Raw genomic sequence first — 26,939 nt, forward strand, 5'->3', positions numbered from 1 at the left:
TTCTATACTTATGCATACTCATATTTTGACACCCCTCCCCCAAGGATACCACTGCCCATTAATACTTATGCACTTTGATATATGAAATTGTGAAGATAATACAATTTGCTGGCTGATAGCTTATTTCTCTATCAGAAAACTCACCACATCTTTCAACTTCTCCTTTGTGTTGTTGATGAACAGAAAAAACAGTTGCAATAATGTTTTGGATTTTGCAAAGCCAGAAAATCCATTGTGAAATGCTTTTGAAGCTCACTGTTAAGCTTTTCATTGCCAAGACTAAGCTGAAGCTATTTAAATAGACACACAAGAATTTAGGAACATCTAATAAATTATTATTGCAGAAAAAGAAGCCATTTTGAAAGAATTCCACTGATTGAAGTGAATAAAAAAGTCATATTTACAATTAAATCAAACAATTGGACAACTGCCTCTTTTAAATAGCAAGTTGATTTTCATCTATCTCTTTATTCTGGCAGCAGGCAGGTTTGGTATTGGTTTGTTTTCTTCAGATCATGTGAGAAAATTTCCCCAATTTCTATAGTTTTAGCAACATTAGAGTAGCCAGTTCTATATAGAAAAGGTTGGCAATGCACAGCTGTGGCTCTTGAATTTTCAAGAGGCTGAAGGATACCATTTGATATTACTGTAAGGATTGGGACTGAAATTTTCTGGTCCTTTTTCCAGAAGTTTAAGGGTGGGAATAGGAATGGAACTAGGAATGGATAGCTATGAAAGTTAAATCATTCTGATTTTTTTTTTTTTTTTTTTTTTTGGTGTCCCTTACATATAGATTGCAAGGCTGTTTTGTGGGGTCTTGGATTTAAGGGAAAAGAATGAAGTAATAATGAAGATGGCCCGAGACAGAAATTTGTGGAACTTGTATATGAGTTTAAACATTATTTGTCAATCTTATCTTACAATTTCATTTATGACTTCTTAAATGATTGGATAGTATTGCTCAATTTGCATGTTTAAGAAAAGTTTATTATTGCAAATAAACAAATCATGTTTGAGTTTATTGAATTAAAAATGGATCTGTAAGTTAATTGTCCCATGATTTTAGGATTTGACAAATTTTGATTTGGGTGAGCTTTTAATTGGTGTAATTATTAATCACTTGTAATTAATTATACAAGTGATAGGATTAGTGAAGAAAAGCTCTGGTTGATTTCAGCTTCAGCTTTTTAATAACCTTATCCATATAATTATAATAATCTCAGAAATGAATTTAAAAAGTTGAACTACAGAAGCAGATAAATGAAAATCACTTTTTGTTGCATTGGATTGAACCCAAATGAGTGAATCAAAGACTGATTTTTTAATATAACAAAGTGTGCTTCTCGTATATTCATGGGCATCTTTCTTTGTGAAGTAAGTCCAATTTTTTCTTGCTAGAATCAAGATACAACAAATAACTAAAGCAATAACAAAACACTCAGTACTAGAAGTATTGCATTGAATGAAATAAAAATACCGTAACATACATTAGATAATACAATGGTTTCTTATATACTTCACAACCTCCACTTTTCTTTCTTAATATTTTTACAATAAATAGGTAAAATGATTACAATGGAAGAGTGATTTTTATGAAAAGGCACTTTAATTTTTCAAAGCTTTTCTATTTACAGTGGCAGAGCAAGACTAGAAGCCTTAACTTTTTAAAAGTTTATGTACATCAGTGATAAACATATTTCATACATACCAGACTGTGTAATGGTATATGACAGTGCACATATTTACTCTGGACACTAGCGGATGCCATTTAATTGCATGGATATGCTACATTCTCACAAAAGCCTTCTAAACCAGAACAGTTGAAAGATTATAGATGGTGGAAACTGATTGGGGCTCTCTGAAGCAGGGGTGAAATGCTCCCGGTTTGGACCGGTTCGGCTGAACCAGTAGCAATGGTGGCTGGTGGTTCGGAGAACTGATAGTGATGGCGGTGTGAGATTCCGCCCACCCACCCGATCGTTACTTCCTGGTTTTAATCAGGAAGTAACCTGTTTTTTACCCTCTGTACATGCGTAGAAGGGTTTGCGCATGCGCAGAGAGTTTAAGCGTGCATGTGACTTGCGGCATGTGCACTTCCAAACCGGTTGAGAAGGTAAGTAGATTTCACCCCTGGTCTGAAGGATGCACTATACAAAAGGAAATGTTAATTTCTGATCTCCCTGGTTAAAAGTGCCAGCAGATGATGGGAAAAAAATCTTAATTGGAATAATTAAACAGACGGATTGGGTATAACACAGTTTCTCTATAACCATAGTATATTTTCAGCTAGTGGTTTGGTGATGGTAGGGCATAGAGGTTGACATTCAAAAGTGGTTTTTTAACTGATAAGGAATACTATTGTTTGAAATAGGAAAGTTCTTCTGGGTAACCATTTTGGATCTTTGTTTTCAAGGGAGAACAAACTTTGATGATTCTTCTTTTGGAGTTATCATAGACAATCTAATTTACATATTATCTAAACCAGGGGGCTTTGTAGGAAGTTAATATAATTCTCTGGTCTAAAATTCCAATTCCAATGGTTCCATTGAATAAAAATAAGTTTCACTGAGATCAGCAGCCCATTTCCAACATGGGTGTTTGGATTTTGGATCACTGCATATTAATGCAGTATTCTAAAAAAAGAAGTATTAAATGTGATCAGCTTTTTATTCATGAGGTGTAATCCTATACAAATTTTTTAAAACAACTCCATTGCATTCACTGGGGCTTATTCTCTACTAAGTATGTTTAGGCTTCCAGCTTGAAAGATTTTATAATAAGATAGGACTACAGAACAATCCATAAAAAGGATCTGGCATTGGAAAGATATTGTTCCCTGAAGCCTTTTTTCCCATTTCTCACAGAACTTCAATACTTTTTTTTTTTTCGCTTAGGGAAGTATTTCTTCAAGTGGAAATGTTTTCGTTTTATGTGAGTATAGTCAAGTAGGTAAATGTAATATTAAGCAGGTGCTTAATATTAAGAACATCTAAAAAAAATCCCTGGAATATAAATTGTATAAATAAATATAATTATCACCGAAAAATCTAACACCAAAAGAAGTACCCCCACTCTGTTTTTTAAATTTTTTTTTATGGTGAATTCATTTGGAATTATTACAGTATTAACTTTAATAAAAATGAAACAATCAAATTGGGGTACTATTTATCATGGATTTGTCTCAATATATCAGAAAATTAAGACAATGGTATACTGTACAAAATTTTATTATTAGAGACAAAATTCAAATTTTAGTTAAAATACAGAGAGTAGTTTCTCATTTAGGAAAAAAATAGTAAATCCTTGATTAGTATGGAATAAAAATACATACTGGTTCAGTATTTATGAAATAGGTTTAAAGGCATATCATAGAAAAATATTTGCAGTAAACAGTAATACAAACTCATAGTTTATTTGGTCAATGCTTTGAATTGCTTGCTGAACCTTTTCCCAGTAATATTAACTACAAATGTATTTATTCTTATCCCAAGTTAAGAATGCTAAAGAAGTAAATGAACATAATCAAGTGATTTAAAAACAAATATGTACTCTTGAGAAATAAGAAAGCCTAATCTAAACTATTAAACAATAAACTTGCAGATATGCCTTTGGACCTGAAAACAGATCATTTCTTGTGGATCATATTCAACAACTAAAATTATGCTAAATCAGCACAACATTTAAATATACGCTGCCATTAGAATATCTATACTATGTATGTGCTTATCTTCTGCAGTGTTTGTCAAAATATAATTAACATTGTTTTCCCAGGAAGGATGGATTTAAACATGAGGTTTCTTCAACAAAAGCCTTGAATAATTGTTTGACAACAAAACCCTATTAGCCATGAAGATGTTTGCAAAGCACTGCAGAGACTTATTAGCCAGAATTACAAGACAAGTTTAAAAAGAAGAAGAAATGAGTGATGCTTAAATAAAGCAACTCAGATGAAAATATATTTACTAGGAACTGGAATAAAAATGTTCTAAAAAGTCCTTTAGATACACTGAGTCTTTGTTAAACTTATTTTTAGCATCTCCCATTTGCAGAGTTCTGAATCACACACCAGAATTTCTGAATTAGAGTATCCATATAAGTATAATCTGAACTATTCTGAGCATGCAACATTTCTTAATATTGTAAGACTTTCTAATAAGTTTAGTGCTGGGGAAAATTCTCATTATTGCATAGTTATCTAATCAGTATTCATCTGGACAAAGCTTCTTAGATAAACCATATATATTTTAAAAATGTATGCAAAACAAACAAAATAATAAATCATTAAAATATATAGCAATTCAAATGTACAGAATTACCAGCTCTTTCATTAAGCCCATTTATCTAAAGCACTTCTCTTTATTGTGGCCTTCATATTTCTTAGATACAATATATTTTATTATTAATGTCTTAATGTTACTACTCAATGTAGACTATCTCAATCTAAATCTTACTCGTAGAGGTCAGAAAATCAGATTTATCAATAATATGGCACATATCACTATCTGGCTTCCATTGCTTACTGACCATTTATTCAGCAACCATTCAAAATTACAACAGTGCTGGAAAAGGAAAATTACATTTCATTCTCAAAGTTGTGGCCATTGCGGCATCATCACAATCACATGATTGCAATTCATGTGCTTGATAACAAGTGTGCATTTACCATGGTTGCAGTGTCCCATGGTCATAGGACTACTATTTGTAATCTTCCAGGCCAGCTTCCAACAAAAACAATGGGCAAGCAACCCAAAAGTTGCAAGTCATGGTCACATTATATCATGTCTAAAGACGGTGGTGATACGCTTAACAACTGCAGCCAGAACTAATGTTGTAAATTGGTGGTCATGTGATGTTTTACTTTATGATTGTGTCACTTAGTTACTGCTGGTCCCAACTGCGGTTGATAAGTATGATTATGAATAAAAGAATATAAAAAGAAAAAAGTAAATCTCATATACACAATTTTGGATTCTATATTGCTGTAATGCTATTGTCCAGTCAAATATTTGCTGATCATAAGAATACACCAAAAGTATATTTCATATGCAATTTAGTCAGTATTGTTATGTGGAACATAAAGAATGGATTATTAGTGGCAGCGGTAAGGTTTGTGTCAGCTTTGGAAGCCATATTAGGCCGAATCGGATTAATGTCAGTGTTCCAGAAAAATCCTCAACTCCAAGTAAAGACTCTGAAGCAAGCATTTTTCAAAGTTCTATTTACTAGAATAGGTAAACTGGCACATCTGGGAAAACCCAAATCTGAGAGGTCAGGGTTTTCCCTCAGTAAATCAAAACCCCCAAAACCATCCCCTCACTCCTCAGTCAATCACATGCTCCAATCAACCGCCGTCCCATCTCGAGACATCACTCCGACCACTCCTTCTCCAGATGCAGGATCGCCCTGACCTTGACTGACAGGAAGAATGCTATTACGTCTACAGACAACCCCTCTACTAAATCCTCCATCCTAGTTTCCCACACATGAGAAAGTGTCAGCATGGAAGCTTCCGGCCTAATATGGCTTCCAAAGCTGACAGTTTGTCTCTTCCCCAAGTTCTGCCTCATCATGGCCTGTGCTTGTATGTGTCTGTTTATGTTCCTGGAAGGGACAACAAAAGAGTATGTAATCCTAGCAGAGTCACCCAGGGCATGAAGGTCATCCCAGCTGCCCAAATAAAGCAAGTAAGCCTCTGTATCGGACAGTGCTGGCATAGGAAGAGGCTGCAGGTGAATGTGAATGGAGAAAGATATTATTTCATACCTTTTAGAATAGCAATCGTATTTATCATGCAACTAGATTATAAAGCATTCCAGATATCTAGTAGTTGATGCTGCCATGCAGAAAAAGAACATTTGAAACTGCAAAGACAAAATTATAGTGGGAACATGGAATCTAAGAATCATGAACATGGCTCAACACAGTAAAAAGAGAAATTTTAATGATTCACTGATATACTTTACATATCAGTAAAATGAAATGGACTGGAATTGTATACTTTCAGTTAGAAGATTAAGCTCTTTATAACTAGGATGTGAAAAACAGAAAGAATAGCATTCCTTTTGTAATTAGGAAGGAAATAGCAAAGACATTACTTGGATCCAATGCAGTCAATGATCCAATCAGATGTGAGAACGTTAACATCCAAAGTACCCAAGAAATCATTTCCTAGATATACAAGGTGGTTTTAGAAAAGGTCAAGAAGAGATATTATTGTTAAAGCATGGTGGATAACTCAGGAAGATAAAAGAATAGCAAAATTATATCACTATGAGTATCATTGATTATATACATTATGTCAAGCAGTGGAATAGCCTTATGAAAACGATAATCCCAGAACAAATTGTTATTATGCAAAACATATACAAAGAAAAAAAACCCCACAATAAAGTTTAACAGTTGCAAGTTGGCAAAGGGTGAAACAAGCCTATGCACTCATTCATTTATTCAAAATATATGCTAATATATACTGAGGAAAGCTAGATTGGAAGAATATCAGTGTGATTTAAAACTGGAGGAAAAACATCAAGCACCAAGTACTCTGATAGTTGAATGTGAAAATGAAAATGTAAGCTCTAGTAATAAAAATCAAGAAGTACAGTAAAAAATGTAACTGTGATGAAAAGAAGAAAAATACAGCAACCAACATTAAAGTCAACAATAAAAACACTGAAGTAGTGGATATTTTCCTTATTGATCAACTATAATATATATTGGCAATTATTTTTCCTGTGATATCTAATGAAAGTGAAATTTGGATTTTGAACAACCAGGATGGAAAGAGTATTGATACTTTTGAACTTTGTTGTTGGAGTAAACACTTTAAAATACCACTGACAACCAAGAAAACAAACATTAAAAAACAAATCAAAAATTTCCACTTGAGGCCCCAATAACCAGGCTTAAATTAACATATTTTATAACAAAAACCCAGCTCCATGAGGGCCCAAAATGATGAGAAAGATGGAAGGAAAGAGGACAATCACAAGAGGATAATCAATATATACTTGATTATAACAGCAATGAATGCAGTTGAGAGGTCTGAAGTCCTAGGCTGGGGATAGATCACCCTGGAGAAGATCTACCTTAATGGTCACATCAAGTTGATATTGACAAGTTAGCAAATCATAATTCTATGCTTTTTTTCAACATTGGCCGGAATATGAGGTTTTTTTGCAGATTCTATTATGATGGATTATAATGAAAAACAGTATTTGCATCTCTCTCTCTTTCTGAATATGTATATATCTGCTCTGCTTCAGTATCTGCATAATTTTATATACTTTTTTCAGTTTTTTGAATGTGGTAAAGATAGGTTAGTTGATGGCTTAACAAGGGCCATCTAAGTAAAGTTGTGATGGAAAACAGATTTAAAATAAGGAATTTCTAAATATAACAAGTATAAATCAGCTATCTTAATTGCAATATCATATGAGAGAAATCAGGTCAAGCTTCATAAAAATATGAATCCTTTTATCGTATTTTGAAATATAAACATTGTCTCAAACAGAATTTAGTGGTGTTTTAATTTGAACTGGTACTCAGTCGAGGTATTTCTTCTGATTATAGAGAGAGAAGCCAAACATTTTCCACCCACAGTGAAGGCAAGAAATATAGAACAGCAAGCATACAAATAAAATATATTTTCAAATGAAATGGCTATCACTAGTTGAACGTATAACGTAAGATGAAAAGATGGCATAATGACACAACAGTATTTCCAGTTTAATGTATGAAGAGAAAACAAATTGCTCTTATTACTATCCAACACTGCATTCTATTATGTCTGAAATCCTTTATTGAGTGCAGCATAATTTTTAAAGTACTGTATCTCCTGACTTCACCAACATGTAAGTGAAATATTGAAACTTAAGACATATTAAAATGGTAGGCAGATGATATGCTCATTGGTGATCTGAATTAGCAAAATATCAAAAAGCATACTAGAGAGCAGTAGAGCACCACACATGCTATGATTTACAAATACAATAAAACCATTATACACTGAGAATGTGTAACAAGGTGGAGAATAGGCACTGTAAAGCAAGACATGAAGGCTTGCCAGCTCCCTGGTTCTCTGAAGGAGACCTCTGAGACCATGTAAGAAAGAAATCAAATCATACTCGCAAATATGCATGTTCTCAGAAATACAGGAACAGCAATGTTATCATTTTATAGACCTACAATTCAAGCAATCTACTAGGCTTTCCCAGTTGAACGTCCTCTAGAGGGTTTGTATTTCAACCTTAACAATCCATAGCATGTTGAAGTCCAACTAATTTGGAAGGCACCAAGTTGGGGGGAAATGCACTACAGCAATCCAACATAAATGAAGACTTGCATGTTTTAAACTGTGCTTTACTTCTATTCCATGGCAACGAATAGTACAAAAATAGTTACTGCATAGTTTAATTTAGGAACATTTGGATAAGGGTATTCTATATCCATTAAAGTATTAAGAAAACTGACAAGAAATACCAACATAAAACTTTAAGGAAACATACAGTGGAATGCCTGATTGTTAAATAGCCCATAGAGAATATTTAGGGTAATCTCAATTAGGGTACACCTCAATTAATTATCAATTAATAAATAAAATAAAATTCAAGTTCAGGTTTGTTCTTATTTGATGATTTCATTTTTTCCTGATTTTTGAAATGCCACTACCTTTTTTATTTTTTACTTTTTGTGCATTTAGGAAAACAGCGGTTTAGAGTTATGTTCCAGGTATAGATTTAAATATTAAATTAATAGTATTATAAATGAAAAATGTTTAATTTCTACAAATAAGAACAATGAAATACTTAAAATAGAATAAAAGTAAGCAGTAAATCATACACAGGAATCTAAATAAATGCTTCTAACATTTTTTCATTCTCATTGGAAAAGTCAGAAACTTGTGATAGCTAACTTTCACAATGGGAAAATTAAAACAACATGCCGCCTTACCCCAGCCCAACTAGCAAGAATTGTAAAAACTCAGAATATTTTAAGAATTTAAATTTGACTATTGTGCACCTAACATTTGATAATATATTTTTTCATAATCACTGATTCTTTCTAATAGCAAGAAATTAACAAATGCATCTGCAAAGCAATGCTTTAAATTTGGCCTAGATTTACTGTAAAGGATATCAAAACATTCTTCCATAATGAAGTGTCCAAAAAGCATGGTGGTCTGTAATTTGCATTAACTAATCTAAGGAGGCATCATTAAATAGCTTTCACGCTATAAAACGTTGTCCTCTACAATAAACTCTTCTTTACCCTACACTGGCCCTATACCATTTATTTTCCTTCAAAAAGAAAAAAAAGTTTTCTCCTTTCCCACTTGTAGTTTTGTGGTTTCTCTTCTTGGATTTTAGAATGAAGATATTATAAGAACACCTTTTTGTGAAATTGACACAAATCTTCTTAAATAATCTTTGAAATTAATCTGAACAACCTGCTATGTGTTAGATTCTTTGATTCTTCTCATCACAGAATATGTAAATTGGATAGAAACTGACAAGTCTTCTAGTCCAATCCTCCCTAATTTCAGAAATCTACTAATCATCCTTAATAGGAGGCTGGGCGACCACAATTTTTAAAGATAGATTGTTCCATTGCTTAACTGTTTTCACTCTCAGGAACTTGCTCCTAATATCTTCTGACAAGATGAAAACTTGTATGGTTTTAGTGTACATAAGAGCAGCTCCTTAGCATCATAAAACAGCAAAAATGAAATATCTATTTTAATTCTTGCTTGCATAAAGCCCTAAAGAGCTGCTGGAGAATGAAGAAAAAGGTAAATTAAAAGCTTATATATTTAACTTAATATTTACTTGTTGATAAACTAAAGCAAAGTGAGATGTTGCAGAACTACAACTTACAGATTTAACATAACAAAATAATCTATATTCACTATAGGCAATTTTTCATAGACAATTCTTTAAATGTGATTCCCCCCCCACACTGCCACTAGGCACTATCCAATAAAGAATGCAATTATTTCATTTACCGGGTTTATAGCAAACTCCCACATATAGTGTGTGTGTGTGTGTGTGTGTGTGTGTGTGTATAATGAAAAACTGCAGTTTACCTTATTGTGATATTATTACGTGAGTCATACTGTTTTTCCACATGAATTGCAAGATAAAATAACTACCTATTTTCATTATGAGTGGATTTTTTAAAAATTCCATGTTAGAATTGGAGCACAAAGATCATAAACAACTAAAAATAATAAAAAGCAGAAAAAACCTTCTAAATTGTAGGGTATAGTCATTAATTTCTTATTTTCTTCCACTAAAAGATATTGAAGAATATTGCTTCCCTGTGATGAAGAATATGATATATTATAAGAACTGCTGCATTCCAGCTAGATTATTATTTGGTAAATCTTTATAGAAATTCTAAATAAGGGAAAAAACCCTGATGGAGTGCATGCTATTCTCAATAAGGCCATTATATTAAATGGGGACAACTTTTAATAATCGTATCGATGCCTTTGAATTGCATTAGAAAATGCCTTAGCTAAATTTTAAAAAATAGTGAAATAGACGCAAAGGATTATTTTTCAAATTTGAGCCTTAACAATTGCTCAAATGTCATCCATTTCATTGGATTTTAATAGGCTATCTATGAAGAAACAAGATACTCATAGTGACAAGGATGGTAGGGGGAATGGGGGTTTCTTACAATTTAAACATTACCTAGGAAGTTCTTTTAGTTCACATAGTTTTCCAGTTTTTCCCTGGTTTTGTTCTGTTCTTTCTCTCATTTTATTTTTCTATCATATATGCAACTATCAAAGAACAATATAATATCTACTGAATACTTTTGCTGAAAAGACATGATGCAAAAGACATTTTTTTTACTCTCCCCCCACCCCACCAAATATGCAAACTAGCTGTTGTAAACTAGCTTATGAAGGTAAATCTATCAATGTACGATGAGTAATGGATAAATGTATTTTTTAAAACTATAACTTACTGCGAAAATATTCTGCCTCTAAATACATACGTATTCTTGATTTAAAAAGAGGAATCTTTGGATTGTAATTTATATTACTGTTTACAACTCAAAAAAAAATTAGCATTGAAAGAGTAACTTAAAGAGAATTTAAAAGTAAAACTGGCCAGCACCATGGAAAGGGGAGATGTTATCACTTGTTCATTTGTACCTTTAACGTCTTTCTTTCCATCCTACCTTGTTGTTTCATCACTGATTGTCATAAGAGTCTTTGTGCTTTTGCATAATGCCCATCTTTGATGCAACAGAAATTCACATACAAAACATGGACATCTGAAGTAAGCATGCTGAAATACAGGCAGGAACCATAAAACCATGCACAAATATTCTCAGGGGTTTTCTCCAACAAAACTGACATTAACATTTACATGCACCACTTAATATCACACTTGGCCATGGAATAGTAGGGATGGGATTCATGACCATTCCTCTTTGTCAGTGTGCCCCTAATCATTTAACAGTTCTGAGGAATTCGGTGCAAAAATATAATATATCTCTATTTAATTGTCCTTCCAACTTGAACTTGTCTTTGCTGGGTTTCTAGACAGTTTTCTGAAAGTTCCCACTGTGCTTCTCATCTTGCAAAACTTGTACTAGGTCTTTGCCAGAAACACAGATTAGTGTGCAAGTGTTTTTCTCAGCCACTGAAATAATTCTTCTTTGTAAATTATCTGCCACCGGACATTCGCTTCCACTGTTTCCACAGCTCGAGAGAAAGAGGCAGCAGATCTCTCCCCATAATTCTTTACAAATTTCTTTAGCTGAAAATAGAAGGTAATGGTTAATTATGACAGAACTAAACAAAAAAATGAACTTCATGTAATTTACAAACTAAGGACAAAAGCTCTATGTTTGCTACTGAAATTCTTGCAATATTTTGCAGCTTGAAAGTATAATAAAGCAACAAACTGCAACTGCCTGAAATGGTGTTGCAAAATACTAATGTCCCAATGCCTGATTATATTAACATCACTTCCTCTATCTCCCTTGTAATGCGGATGCTTTATGGCAGGGGTCCCTAGCCCCCAGACCGCAGCCCACTACCGGGCCTTGAGCCTTTTGGAACCAGGCTGTGGAAGTGTTGGGTGCATGCACATGAGTATATACCCACTTGTGCAAGCTGCAGGAGACTGTGTGCATGTTCCATTTGCACAAGCGGCAGTTGAGCATGCCTGCCGCTCATGCAAATGGAGCTGCTTGCCCGCCACTCATGCGGAACCATCCTTTCCCCACCACCAGTCCGCAAAGCCAGAAAGGTTGCAGAACTCTGCTTTATGGTGTAGACTGCTAGGCTCTTATCACAGTTTAGTCTTACATATGTATCTAACCATATAAAAATTAGGAACACATCTAATGTAATTTTAGTTCACATTAAGCTACATTTACATTCTCCCTGAAGAGTTTTTCTTTATTAAATATGGTAAATATATTAAATTAGGGTTAATTAGATTGATGAACTTTTTAAACATTTTATCATAAAATAATTAAGAGTCCATTTACACATTGGAGGGGCTGTTCAAACACTATAAAGACCCTACTGTTCTTGGATTTAATATTTTAAATTCACATTATTCTATGAATAGTAGGTTTACATTGAACTTAGTTAAAATGTCATGAAATTTGATTGTCACTTTCTCTCTCTTTCTCAATATAAAAAAGACTGTCTTTTCCTTAAATGTGAATGCAGCATTCAGATAATACATCATTTATAGAAACTGAAACACATACATGTTATCTGGAAAATGAGTAAGCCTGGGTTTTTTATAGGTAGCACACAATGAAGAAAGTGAAAAAGAGTAAAAAAAAAATTGTAAAAAAAAAAAAGTACTGAACTAGCATAATATTTACCTCATTCAGTTCACTCTCTGAATTAAGAAATTCTGTGACTCCACTTATCAGTTTTGAATTCATAAATAATGCTTCTCCGTATCTTCATCACATAGTTTAAAATATAAATAAAGAACATTTGAGTGACAATGATTTTGAAATCATATATTATAAATAATATTACTGTTACAATTGTACAATCAGTTACAGTTTCTGTTCCATAATCTCTGGAAATATTACGTCCTATGGTCTATGATCAGTGTCAATCATATTGCACTGAAGCTGTATTAGTGGAATAAAAATAGTCATATTTTTCTTCAAATTAAAATTCAATTCTATGTATTGCCTCAGAAAAAATAAGGAAAAGTAGATTTTGGGCAGGGTGAAATTAGCCATCCCATACATGAGTAAAACTGCAGGAAGTTAGATCAAGACCATTATTAAAGATAGTTACATGGTGTTTTATCTAAACATTTACAGCAACAAAGAAGTTTGTTTCTTTGTGAAATACACAAAGAAGTGTATTTCAAGTGACTCTTGAAATACACACACAGTCTTTTCTCACTTTTTATGGCTATTTAACCATGTACACCCTTAAATTATTGGTATTTTAAATTTAAATATATTGAACATGAAGCATACAGTTTATCAAAATATTTTACCTTGCATTCAGTATTTTCCACTTTTCTCTAAAAAATTTCCAAGCAAGATCTCTTCCATGTGGATTTCTAGCTACATGGATTATGACATCAATTGCATCCTGATCCAGGACAACTTCTGAATTAAGAGACAGGTTAAGAAGCCTTGAATAATAGGAGAAAGGAGGAAAATTGTTTAGCTTTTACTAATATAAATATTTCAGCATTATGCCATTCAACATCTTGGGATCTCCAACAAAGTCAGACATTGCTAGATGCTAATTGAAAATCAATGTGGCACTTTCAATATATGTTTGTAAAATATAGAAAATAAGTTACATCTATACTTGGCAGATATTTGCTAAAAATTAAAATTAATTTATTATAGGCTTCATGAATGCTACTCTGAGGTTATATTTTTCTAAAATAATCAAGTTAATATAGAACAAATGAATTGGAATAAATGCTAAGCATATACAGTATTAAAAACTGGTGGGGAAAATTAAATTAAAATGGTGGGGAATGGAAGGATTTATATTTCAGCTGTCTGCAAGGAATATAAATCCTTTCATTCCCCACCATCCAGTCAGAGCTGAAGAAGCTTCTTGGATGAGAAGCGAAAGGTCTTCAAAGAAAAACAAGAAAGTCCAGTTGCCTCCTGAAAAAAGCACCTTTGGGATAAGCATGATCTGGATGACTGAGAATCTCCACAGACATTTTTTGTAGATCTGATTTTCAGGAGAAAATGAGTAAGTATAAAAATTTTAAAAATGACATACATAAGCTAGGAACATTTAATATTTGGGACAATATTAAGACCACAAATGCTATTACTTCTACTGATACAAGACTGAGTTTGAAAAAATCAGGAAATATAGATTAAATGAGCATACCTGTTTAACAAATTTCTGTCATCACTACAGGTTAAAGCTTCTAATAATATTTTCTTCTCTGATACCGCTGTAGTTGAGTGGAATTTCATCCAGATGAATTCCCATACATCTTCATCCATCAGCGAAACTCCTGTGCAGTAGACGATGTCTCTTACATTTGGTGGTATTCTTCAAAAGAACATATAAAAATCATAATAATATTGTATTTGTAATATATTCATGAGACATAACACACAAGTTATAGTTCTGTATCACTGACAGTTTTCCTGAAGATCAAGACAATCTATATATTATGCTGGAGTGCCATCTCTCAAGTATAGTGTTTTTAAAAAGGAAAAGAATAAATACAGAATAGTATAGAGGGAAAGTATGACATGTGATTTCTAGGGTGGGAATATCCTGAGTAAATCTCTCCTCAAACTATTGTCTGCATAAGTGAAAATTTAATACTCAATTTTGTACTTTTTGTGAAACTGCTAGCAGCCTTGACAGAATAGAAAGGAGATATGAACTATGAGATGATTTGGATTGGCCTATGAAAAGGCAGATTTACAGTACTTTTTACATAAAATATATTAAATACATGATGACCACAACTGAATGTCCTCATCATGAAATGTCTAAAGTAGTTGAGAAGATGAAGCAGGCTAACCTGACAAAACTTACCTATTATCATTTTCTCTTCCCGCAGAGGGTAGGAAGAACATGATCTGTTTCTGCTAATGTATCAGAATAATTATGACTACTCATTTTTCAATTTTTCTTATGATGGAAAGGAATAGCTATTAATTTACTATTAACCAATCTCTATAATGAAGGTATGTTTCTATGTTAATTTCTGATTGTTGCAACAGTTCAGAATGGCTTACAAGAATGAAGATAAACATTTACAATGCTAAAGCCATTAAAAATTCTAAAGGAACATTAAAACTCAATGCCAAAAATATTAAGACTCTAAAACTTGAAGAATGCCCAAAATAAAAAGATTTAAGGCCCATGTTGAACTATTATAAGGTTCAAACCTTCAGTAATATTTTTTTCCATAGAATAGGCACAAATGTTTTGATGTTAAGCAAATTTGTATCAGAACCTTCAGAATTTGACTTTTTTGAGGACCAAAAAGTGTGAGATGAATTATACATAAATAGATGGTCTTGCAATATTTTGTCCTAAATTATATAAAGTTTTAAAATAAATACTTTGAGGTAGGCCTAGAGATCAACTGGCAACCACAGTATCTGTGTCAAATCTGATTTGTCAAGAATCTTGATCAGAGTTTCAAGCTTGCAGCGTATCAAATCATTTTTCGCTGCCCATAACAATACACAAATATATTCTTAGCTGACAAAGTCTTCCTAAAAGAAATCAGGATTGCACTATGCTTATTTTAGTGAGTATACAAAAGGACTAGCATTGATGATGACTACTTTGGGTAATGAAATGTCTGCAAGAAAACAACCAAGCTTAGAGAGCACAAAGAACCCCTCATCTCAATCCTGAATAACAAATATTCTCCTTTATTAATAGAAAACATCTTACTTACTGCAGGTACAGTAGAGTAACTGCCTGAATATAATGGGCAGATAGAAAAATTTGAAACAAGTGGCCCCACACATAACCCGACTGTATAACATGAAGAGTTTTATAGGTGATGACCAGAACTTTGAACTTCATTCAAAAGTCAATTGGTAGCCAATGTAGCTCATGCAGCAATAATGATACATTATTATGACTAATGTCTGCTGTCAAGCTGAAGACTCATACTAGGTCCATCCAAGAGAATTGGACCCACCAATGAACAGTCCATTGGAAGGATCCCATAAGCCAACACTTTCAACCTTTGTGCTCTGTAGCTCTGTCCAAGTCATGTTGTAGAAGCTGCCATTCTGATACCACTTCCGTTTGCCTTTACTGCTCCTGAATTCAGTGAATTCACTACTGTGCCTGAGTTGCTATGACTACCATTTGTCCCAGAACCAGTTAGGCAGTCAGGGATAGAGCAATGACTCATGAAGTTTAAAACTTGGTGAAGGGTATTGAATTCTAGGAACAAAGGGAGCAGGGCACAAAAAAATAGCCCATTCTGAGCTAGCTTCTCATGAAAATCTCTTTAAATCTCTGTAAACATGCATGTCCATCAGCCTACCACTAAAAATTATCCTAGTAGGAAAATTTCTGGCTTCAATTGATTATTGATCTTTAAAATCATCTGTATCAAACTGTATATTTGAATTGAACACTTTTAGCTTTTTTACATGTCCACCAAGAATGCACATGTAAAACATGTTCACATTTCCAACATATATTTAAGGATCTTCATTCATTCTAAATAATTTCTCTGGTGTCATAGACAAATGATAAGCTTTTGTATCCAACAGATGTACAGTTCTAGGCTGAAAAAGTTGAGGGACTCATTCAAAATTTAAATTAATTTTTCCCATAGCAAATTCGCTGCCAGTGAAGAGATTGTTTGCCATAATCTATGTCCTCCTAGACAGCCTAGACGAAAGGATTACACTATATGTTTATCTGGCTGTAAACTCATTATGAATACATTGAGAATTCTTTCTGAGCAGTGTGATTTAAGCCTTAATGCTATTCAATTAAAGTATTTGTTATGTTACAATCCTTCACTTCTATTTACTTTCATTCACTTTTTAGAATGGAATGGAATGGAATGGAATAGAACAGAACAGAACAGAACAGAATTTAAAACTATGATGAATACTTCACAATTATTAACTTCTGAAAGCATGATTTGAAATAATTCTATTTGAACAGTGTTGTGATTTGCTTGACCTTATTTATCTTGCTTAAGAACCATAGTAAAAAATAGAATTTGTTGGAAATGTGGCTGCTGATTAAAAATTAAATACTTGTAGAAAATGTTAAAAAATAGATAGAATAATAAAATCAAACTATGCTCTTGCAGTGAAATCTATTTTTCCAATGATTTATAATGCAGTTTTACAAAGTGTTAAGAAATAATATTTTAAGTTATAATTAATTAGTACAGGCTTGTTCTTTTAAGTTTTAACAAATGGAAATGCATTTATAAAATAGCCCCTTAATTATTTATCTGCTAGGCAAATAGTGTTCTAATTTCTTAAAATGTAATTAGATGCAGTTTAGGCTGTTCTTTGATTTATTGATATGCTTCAAACTCTTTATGGAAACCTTTAAGAAAGAAAATTAATCAGATGTCCAGTTAATTTTAAGAGTATAGTCCAAGCTTATTTTTCTTGGTGTTCCTAACAGCAGAATTGTTTCATATACTATAATGCTCTTACACGAATGGTTATGGTTATTATGGTTGATTTTAGAGCAAGAGGTTAATGTATTTTATATTTGTATCTGTACTAAAGAAAACTGAAGTTATTCTCCCTCCTTTTCCTTCTTTTTCTTTCCCTTTGCACTCCTGAGTCTGACCTTTAACTTTTGCATTTAACCTTTCTTTTCTCTAACCCCTCCATTCATTGTCTGTGTGTGTGTGTACATGTGTGTGTGTATGTATATGTGTGTATACCCTGTTTCCCTGAAAATAAGACATAGCATGTTTTTACACATGCATCTAAGCCCTACCCCCCAAAATAAGCCCTGCTTAAGAGCCTGCACAGCCAGCTGGCTGCCAATTCCATCTGGTTGCTCTGGGTGCTGTGGCCACAAGGCGAGGTGGGGTGCACCCCATGCACCCCGCACCAGCTTACCTCAAGGGTCCAACAGCCAGGCAATCCACGCCCTGACATTCCCTCATGGCGGCAGCAATAGCAGTGATGTGCAGCAGGAACCCATGTAGCCACTGGCCCACTTCTTCTGGTTGCTCATGGCCACAATGTAGCAGGAGGCTAAGTGTTGTGATGATGCTGTGGTAACAAGGTGAGACAGGTGTTGGGGCATGAATGGCCTGTCTGTGAAGTCCCTGAAGTAAGCTGGTGCAGGACACGTGGGGCAGCTCCACCCATCCCCACCTCCCTTTGTGGCTGTAGCATTGGTGCATTGCTTGTTCTCCTGCTCCATTGTGGCTGCAAGCAAACAGAAGTGGTCCAGCAGCCAGGCGGGCCTGATGGATGGGGGTGCTTGAGCCGCTGCCGTGAGGCGAGGCACACATCAGGGCGTGGGTGGCCTGGCAGCAGGACCCTGAAATAAGCCAGTGCGGGGCGCGTGGGGCAGCTCCATCCCCCACCTCGCGGTGGTGGCACCGAATGCTGCGTAGACTCCTGCTCTGCTGTGAGCAAGGGGACATGGGAAAAAAAATAAGACATCCCCAAAAGAAAATAAGACCCGGTCTCGTTTTTGGGCAAACACGTGTATTTATGTATGTATATATGTATGTATGTATGTATTGTATGTATTATGTATGACTTTGTGAAACAGGATTTTATCACTGTATTAGATATGCGATATTGAGGATTTGGAATAGGTATAAAAAAGCAAGGTTGATTCCCAAAATTATTTATGGTTGTCACCACAGGAATCTTCTTTTTAGAAGAGAAGTGATATTTACATTTGGTAGTTGATACGATTGTTAGTTAGTTGACATGCTAATTTATTAACTTTTTTTTTTTGAAAGAGAACCTAAATTGAAATCAAGAGATTTGTTGGGCCCTAGTTGTTCTGACACCACTTTTAACTGTCTGGTCACTTCCTAAATTTCTTTCTCTGATTGTGAAGCCATTGGGAACTCTTCTCTCTCTTATCTGATCATTCCTTAGGCAGAATCCCTTTCCCTCATCCCCTAAGGTCATCCACACATTCCATTACAGTATTCTTACTAAGACAAAAATCAATGAAATTATCAATGGTAATTTATTGAAATGACATGAAGATCAATGATATTCTTATAATACAGGTAGTCTTTGAATTATGATCATTTGAGGTGATACAGTGCTGAAGAAGGGGATTTATGACCAGTATTTGAAGTTCAATATGACTTTCTAATAGGTGGTTTAGGTAATGAAAGAAAATGTTTGGGAAGCAGTGATTTAGACTATTCAAGTACAATAGCCACAGATATGCAGAAGTGCAAATCAAAGCTTCTGTGACAGGTGGCAGCCCAGCCTTTACTTGAACAAATTCAGTGATGGGATCATATTGCTATCTTGTAATTTGGTTCTACTTTCAAGCTGGGGTTTTTTTTTGGTGTGGGTGTGTATGTGTTTGTGTTTGTGTGTGCGCGTGCGCGTGCGCGTGCGCGCGCTGAACTCAGACTTAAATGATACCATAACTAAATGAAGTAGTAATTTTGATAATGAAAGAAAGAACATTCCTTCGGATGTCATTGAAAATACTTCATCCCTATTCCAATTTTCTCTCAATGCCCCCTCATAATATTACATTTGTATCTGGGAGACCTTGCAATTATTGTGTGCATTTAAAAAAAACTATGTATTGCTTTTATAGTTTATAAAAATTAGAATAAAGATTAAATGAATTTACCTTTAGAAGGAATTTTGCAAAAACTAGTGAATTTTAAAACAGCTTTTCTTTCAGAACAGATGCACTGCAAAGGTTAAATAAGTTCAATGAAATTGTAACAATTTCCAATTTGTATTTAGATGCTTGGGTCTACTTCTAAACCTCCTGCCAACATTAAATTAATATGTAAAAAAAGAAGATTACTTGAATTATATACAGTGTCCTTCCATTTCCTCATACGTGTTTGTTTGTTTTAACATTGTACTGCTATTGTGATACACAGAGGAGGAAAAGTAATAAGATGCAATGATTACAAATGTCCATCACAACTTTATCCACAGAATAGTTATTGAACTGGTCCTATCGAAACATTATTCATGACCACAATCCCATTGTTATGCATATTACACAATTGTAAAATAACTGTAAACAGAAAAAGCCTTCTTTGATTATCTGAATTACACAGAACACAACCTTTCCCAGAAGCTTAAAGAGAATAATAGAGGCAATCTAAGCTATACAAACAAAATTACAGAAAATTTCACACGAAAAGACCAAAGATCATGCAACTGAACTCCTGTATCATATAAAGAAGTACTAAAATATATTCAGTACAAAACAATATTTAGCTTACTTATCTTGCATATATCGATGGCAATGTTGAGAACTTGAGGAAAAGACTTTTTCACTATTGTTAGTGGATAATTCTTTGCACACAGACCATATTATATCCTATGCATTTTGTATTTCCAAAAAAAGTTATAGAGAAGTGTATAGTTACGGTTTTCCTTTTCAGACCATTATCTTTGTGTTCATTTGTGTTCTTCCATATGGATACATCGTTATGGTATCCTTTGTCTTTCTTTCCCTTCAGTCACCAGGGAGTTTTATTTACTACTTCCATTACCATAATCATTTGTTACAGCAAATAGGTGCAGTCTCAGGACTGCCGTTGTTTTACCTCATCACATTTATTTACCTTTCCGTGTAGATTTAGTTATAGTGTCTTGTGTTAAATGGACTGTATTGTAACAGGCCATAGTATCTTTTTACTATTGCTTTTTACTATAGAAGGATCACTTCTGTGCATGCCCCAAGATGGCACTGTCCGTGTGAGATACGCCCGATGATGGGATGGTTTCTGGTCATTTGGGGGTCTTGGGAGCTGACTTGACCATCTGTGGCTCCAGCCCCGGTTGTGGGAGTCTCTGCCCAGCCTGTTGAGGGCTTTTTTGCCCTCCGGAATCTCATGGCTGGGTCGGAGCCAACGCGTGAGGCGCTGCGGGAGGATGGTGATGGCGGCCTGGGTGTGGCAGCCTTCTTCAGTGCTGGAGGCTGCGGAGGCTGGAGCGGCAGCGGCTATGGGCACGGCGGCGGTGGCATGGAGCGAGCCCTCCCCTCCCAGGCCCTGGATATCTTTCCGGTGGTCCTGGGATATGCTGAGGGGCCGGGTTCTGGACGGCGTCGACAGTGGCAGCTGAGGCGGCAATGGCGGCTGTGGCTCGATGGCAAGACGATGGCAGTGGCGGCCTGGTACTTAGCAGCAAAGGAGGGGGGGAGATATGGCCAGCTTGTTTCTGGCCTTACCATCTATACCAGGAATAGACCATCTGACCTGGGGGCTGGAGTCTGGAGGCGGGAGATACGATCAGGGGGATTTATGAAGTTCTGGGGGTTGGAGAGGCTGGAGTGAGTCCAAAAAACTGGTCATCTGGTTGCCTCGATTGGTCTCTCCCCCCCCTCCCCCGTGTCTATGGACTGGTCTCCGGCTTCCCGCCTCCAGATTGTGTCTTTTGAACATCTTCTCTCCCTCGGGTTTAATATCATCGTGCCTCTATGGTTCGGCTTCCTTTTTCATCTGAGCCCCCAGCTGGAGGGAGTCTGGGCAATTGTCATGCGGGAGCTGAGGGAGCTGCTGCCTTTCACCAATGGAGGAATAGACCATCTGACTTTCCTGAGCCATTTCCATCTGGGCTAGCCACCGTGAGACGGTGGCTTGGATCCTTACCTCTGATTTTGGTGAAATGAGATGGGACTCCTCCCACTGCAGCTGGAGTCCAGCTTACCGGCACTGAGATCCATCTTGCTCCAGTAACTTTAGACTATTTATCAAACTCCTGACCAGACTTTTTACCTCTCATCTATGTATGGCTTATACCTCAGCAGACCTGCTTGCGCTGCGAGATGCCCCCCTCTCGTGGCGATGGCCTTCCACGTTATCAAAGGCCTACCTTAAGGACGGGCTTTGGAGCCCCTAGAGGTGGCATGTTTCAAAGCAGGGATTAAGGGTTTTTTTAATTAGGGTTTTTAATAATTTTTTAAGGGGAACTGGGAGGATGACCAAAGGGGATGGGGGGGGGGTAATCCACCAAGGTCAGAGCCGAGCCCGGCACGGGGTAACTGTTTGGAGGGTACAGGACGAGGGAATGGGGAGAGGGCAGAGGGCTATCCCAATGAGGGAAGTACCATCAGCACGGTGGTTGGGAGGGGCAGATATGGTGGGAGGAGGGGACCATATCATGTGGTGGGGGTGGGCACTTGCTGTTTTAGAGCAATTGTGCGCCCCGGTCCCCAAGGCTCCTCTCGGATACTAGGTGGCTCAGATACTCAGGACCTGGGCCTGCGGCTGATGCTGTGCAACGCCAGGTCTGTGGTAAATAAGACCCCCCTCATTCACGATCTTATTCAGGAGGGGGGAGCGGACCTGGCAGGTATCACAGAGACCTGGTTGGGACCGGAGGGATGGGTCCCTCTGGTCGAGATGTGCCCACCAGGTTTCAGAGCATTCCATCAGCCGAGAGCCCAGGGGAGGGGCAGGGGGGTGGGGGTTATTATTAAAGAAGGTCTCGGTCCGAGGGAGACCACTGTTCCTCAGATTGCCGGATGTGAGTCCCTCTTTGTGAGATGGGGTCATGGGGTTCAGATGGGCTTGCTGCTTGCATGCCTGGCTCCCTGCCACGTGGCAGCGGCCCTGCCTGAGCTACTCGACGTGATAGCCATGGTGGCAGTTGATACACCCAGGCTTATGGTCATGGGTGATTTCAACTTGCTATCTATTGGTGAAACGTCTGGGATGGCTCGGGAGTTCATGGCTTCCATGACGGCCATGGACCTGACCTAGTTAGTTCATGGCCCCACTCACGGGGGGAGGGACACACTCTGGACTTGATTTTTGTCTCTGGCCAGTGGTTGAGTGATCTTGTTATAGGGGATATAGACATGGAACCCTTGTCATGGTCAGATCACTCGCTCCTCCGCCTGGACCTTCGAACCGCTACACCCTGCCGTAGGGAGGCGGAGCCAATAAGATGGGTCCGCCCCAGGTGCCTGATAGATCCTGATAGGTTCCAGATGGAGCTTGGGCCATTTCCTGAGGATCTGGCACACGACTCGGCTGAGGACCTGGTGGCTGCCTGGGATTGGGCGGCTGGTGGGGCCTTGGATCGAGTCGTGCCTTTGCGGCCTCTGACCCGGTGCCGATCCCTTGAGGCTCCTTGGTTTACCGAGGAGTTGAGGGAGATGAAGTGCCGGAAAAGATGCCTGGAGAGCGGTTGGAGGGCCAGTCTCGCTGAATCTGACCGAACACTGGTAAGGTCGCATATTAAGACCTACCTAGTGGCGATAAAAGTGGCAAAGTTTAACCACTTTTCCGCTCTTATTGCATCATCAGAGAATCATCCGGCCGCCCTGTTCAGGGTGACCCGCTCCCTGCTTCACTCGGGAGCGCGGGAGGACCCCCTGGAAGGCAGGGTGGAAGATTTCGGACAATATCTGTATGACAAAATCGCTCAGATCTGGGGGGAGTTGGATTCTGACTGGGTAGATTCGGGCAGGGTGACGAGGAATAGTCTTGAGAATGTTACCTGGGAAAAGTTTGACTCTGTGACCCCTGATCACGTGGACAGGATTCTGGGGAGACTTAGTGCGGCCACATGTTTACTGGACCCGTGTCCCTCCTGGTTAGTACTGGCTTCCCGGGAGGTTACACGAGGCTGGCTCCAGGGAATTATTAACGCTTCGCTGAGTGAGAGTTACTTCCCCAAGGCCTTGAAAGAGGTGGTGGTGAGGCCTCTCCTCAAGAAGCCTTCCCTGGATCCGGCAGTATTAGCCAACTATCGTCCTGTCTCCAACCTTCGCTTTGTGGCGAAGGTTGTTGAGAGTGTGATCGCACGACAGTTTCCGCAGTACCTGGAGGAAACGTCTTATCTAGATCCATTCCAGTCGGGTTTCAGGCCCGGGCACAGCACGGAAATGGCATTGGTCGCGTTGGTAGATGATCTCTGGAGGGCTCGGGACAGAGGTTGCTCCTCTGTTCTGGCCCTGTTAGACCTCTCAGAGGCTTTTGATACCATTGACCGTGGTATCATGCTGCACCGGTTGGAAGAGTTGGGGATGGGGGGCACTGTGCTTCGGTGGTTCTCCTCCTTTCTCTCCGACCGGTCGCAGTTCGTGTTGGCAGGGGGGCAGAGGTCGACCTCGAGGCCTCTCATATGTGGAGTGTCTCAGGGGTCGGTTCTCTCGCCCCTTCTGTTCAACATTTATGTGAAGCCGCTGGGCGAGATCATCCATGGTTTTGGGGTGAAGTACCACCAGTACGCTGATGACACCCAGCTGTACATCTCCATCCCTGACCACCCCAACAATGCCCTTGAAGTAATGTCCCGGTGCCTGGAGGCTGTGTGGATCTGGATGGGGAGAAATCGGCTCAAACTCAACCCTTCCAAGACTGAGTGGCTGTGGTTCCCGGCATCCCGATATAGTCAGATGACTCCATCTCTGACTATTGGGGGTGAGTCTTTGGCCCCCTCGGAGAGGGCCCGCAATCTGGGTGTCCTTCTGGATACACAGCTGTCCTTGGAGGAACATCTGTGGCCAGGGGGACTTTTTGTCAGATCCGCCTGATACGCCAGTTGCGGCCCTTTCTTGATCGGGATGCCCTGCGCACAGTCACTCATGCCCTCGTCACCTCTCGCCTGGACTACTGCAACTTTCTCTACATGGGGCTCCCCTTGAGGGGCACCCGGAGGCTCCAACTGGTCCAGAATGCGGCCGCGCAGGTAGTTATGGGAGCTGCATGGCGCTCCCATTCAACACCTCTCCTGCGTGAGCTGCACTGGCTCCCAGTGGTCTTCCGGGTGCGCTTCAAGGTGTTGGTTATCACCTTTAAAGCGCTCCATGGCATAGGACCTAGATATCTTCGAGACCGCCTGCTGCTACCGACGGCCTCCCATTGACCTGTGCGCTCCCACAGAGAGGGCCTCTTCGGGGTGCCATCAGCCGAACAATGTAGGCTGGTGACCTCCAGGGGGAGGGCCTTCTCTGTGGGGGCACCCACCCTCTGGAACCAACTGTCCCCAAAGATTAGGAGAATCCAAGACCTCAGTGCCTTCTGCCGTGCCCTTAAAACCCTCTTTTTTCAGCAAGCCGGGTTGGCTTAACTTTTTTGTTAATTTTTTAAATGTTTTAAATGGGTTTGTTATTGTTCTTAAATTATGGGGCCAAATTTATATATATTCTTTTAATACTATTTTAATGTTTGTAATTTATGTTTTTATTCGGCCGTACACCGCCCTGAGTCCTCAAGGAGAAGGGCGGTATATAAATTGGATATAAAATAAAATAAAATAAATAAATTGCCTCTACAGTCCAATTGATATTGTTACATGGTATTAGTAAATAGTTGGAATATTAGATGTGTGTTGGGTTGATGGATTGCAGAAGAGCTGTGGTAGAATATGCTGCAAAGGTTGTTTCTAAGTTTAAGTAGGAATATGTATTAAGGGGCAATAGGGAATACACTATTCGCTTGTGAGACCAAATTGAATATTAAAATTAACTACTAAGAAATCTTTGGCTGTGTTCTGAGTTCATGGGTCTACTTGGGTCACCAAGATGCTGCAGGTTATAAAGTGGGTTAACAAAGATCTACAGGTGGTGGAAATCTAAAAGTAAATGTAGATGAGCCAGCTTGGAGCAATTCTATTGTGGCCTTGGGAGTGGATAAAAGAGGTGCTGGAAGGTCTCCCTGCACCCTGATTTTGCACCAGTATTAATACCATGGGAGGTGGTACATTAACACTTGGGTTAAGATTTTCAGCAACAACTCTCTCTCTCGCTCTACATACACACATACATTATCCCTACACAAACAAATGCCACTTTTCTTACACAAAATATATTCCTTCCAGGAGCCAACTATTATTAATATGCATACATGAGCACACCACTCTGTAGTAAAATTAATTTTGGATTAAACAATCTTTATGGGGGAAAGGAGTAATGTAGGATGTCATTTTTACCTGTTTCTATTGCTGGAGATCCAGTCAGAGATTAGAGTTGCAGCCTGCTGGTGGCAATGCTTGTTACCAAAGCTGCATGCCAGCATAATCACTTCACGGCGGAACTCCCTGTGTATCCCAAAGACAAAACTAGCATTAATCTGATGTTAATAAATATATTCCCATTCTCAGGGGGAAACACACCACTGTTCCCAAGATTTAAACCAAAGTTTCTCAAACTTGGCAACTTTAAGATATGTGTGCTTCAACTCTCAGAATTCCGCAGCCAGCATGATTGGCTGAAGAATTCTGGGAGTTGAAACCCACATATCTAAAGTTGCCAAGTTTGAGAAACAGTGATCTAAACTAATATTTAATGAGGACATCCATATGAATAATGTTATAACTATTGTTCAATAATTGTTAAACAACAACGATGAAGCAGAAATCATGGCCATGAAGCACCTCAACCTATCAAAAGTTCTATTGTACAATGCAGCCAGAATTAAATTACTGCTAGGAACAATGATTCTTTGAAATTCTAGGAAAAAGAGGCAACATCATAATGGGGAATACACAATGTGAATTTAGAAAATAAATTTAAGCCTTCCAATCAGCTCATGTGCCAAATAAACAGAAGATATAAAAGTTAAATCTGATTACCAGTTTGAATTAAGTTTAGGAAATTCAGTTCATTAAAGCTATTTTGCAACAATTAAAAAAATAGAATTACTCATGCTGGTAGGAAGCTTGAACCAAAGATTTCTCCAAATTATTTGTTGGCCATCCCAGCTTCAGATACATTGAAGCAACTTGTCTCAAAATGTATTCCTGAAATGAGAAAAAGTCCCTGCATTAAATATTTTCATAGTCAA

The 26,939-nt window shown here is 37.6% G+C and overlaps 1 protein-coding gene across 1 annotated transcript in view; it reads right to left on the reverse strand.

Moving 5' to 3' along the window:
* Positions 1-11,223: 11,223 nt before the first annotated feature.
* The window catches only part of TRHDE (thyrotropin releasing hormone degrading enzyme), a 280,033-nt gene continuing 264,317 nt past the window's right edge, over positions 11,224-26,939 (reverse strand). Inside the window, exons 14-19 of the mRNA XM_034403421.3 lie at positions 26,798-26,895; positions 26,086-26,193; positions 14,372-14,539; positions 13,503-13,643; positions 12,862-12,943; positions 11,224-11,774 (exon numbers count right to left, since the gene is read on the reverse strand). Coding sequence (XP_034259312.1) covers positions 11,631-11,774; positions 12,862-12,943; positions 13,503-13,643; positions 14,372-14,539; positions 26,086-26,193; positions 26,798-26,895 — 741 coding nt within the window. The 3' untranslated portion in view covers positions 11,224-11,630. The remainder of the gene's footprint in view (positions 11,775-12,861; positions 12,944-13,502; positions 13,644-14,371; positions 14,540-26,085; positions 26,194-26,797; positions 26,896-26,939) is intronic.

Source organism: Pantherophis guttatus, chromosome 7 (assembly GCF_059756535.1).
Source record: "Pantherophis guttatus breed Tessera chromosome 7, ASM5975653v1, whole genome shotgun sequence".
NCBI lineage: Eukaryota > Metazoa > Chordata > Lepidosauria > Squamata > Colubridae > Pantherophis > Pantherophis guttatus.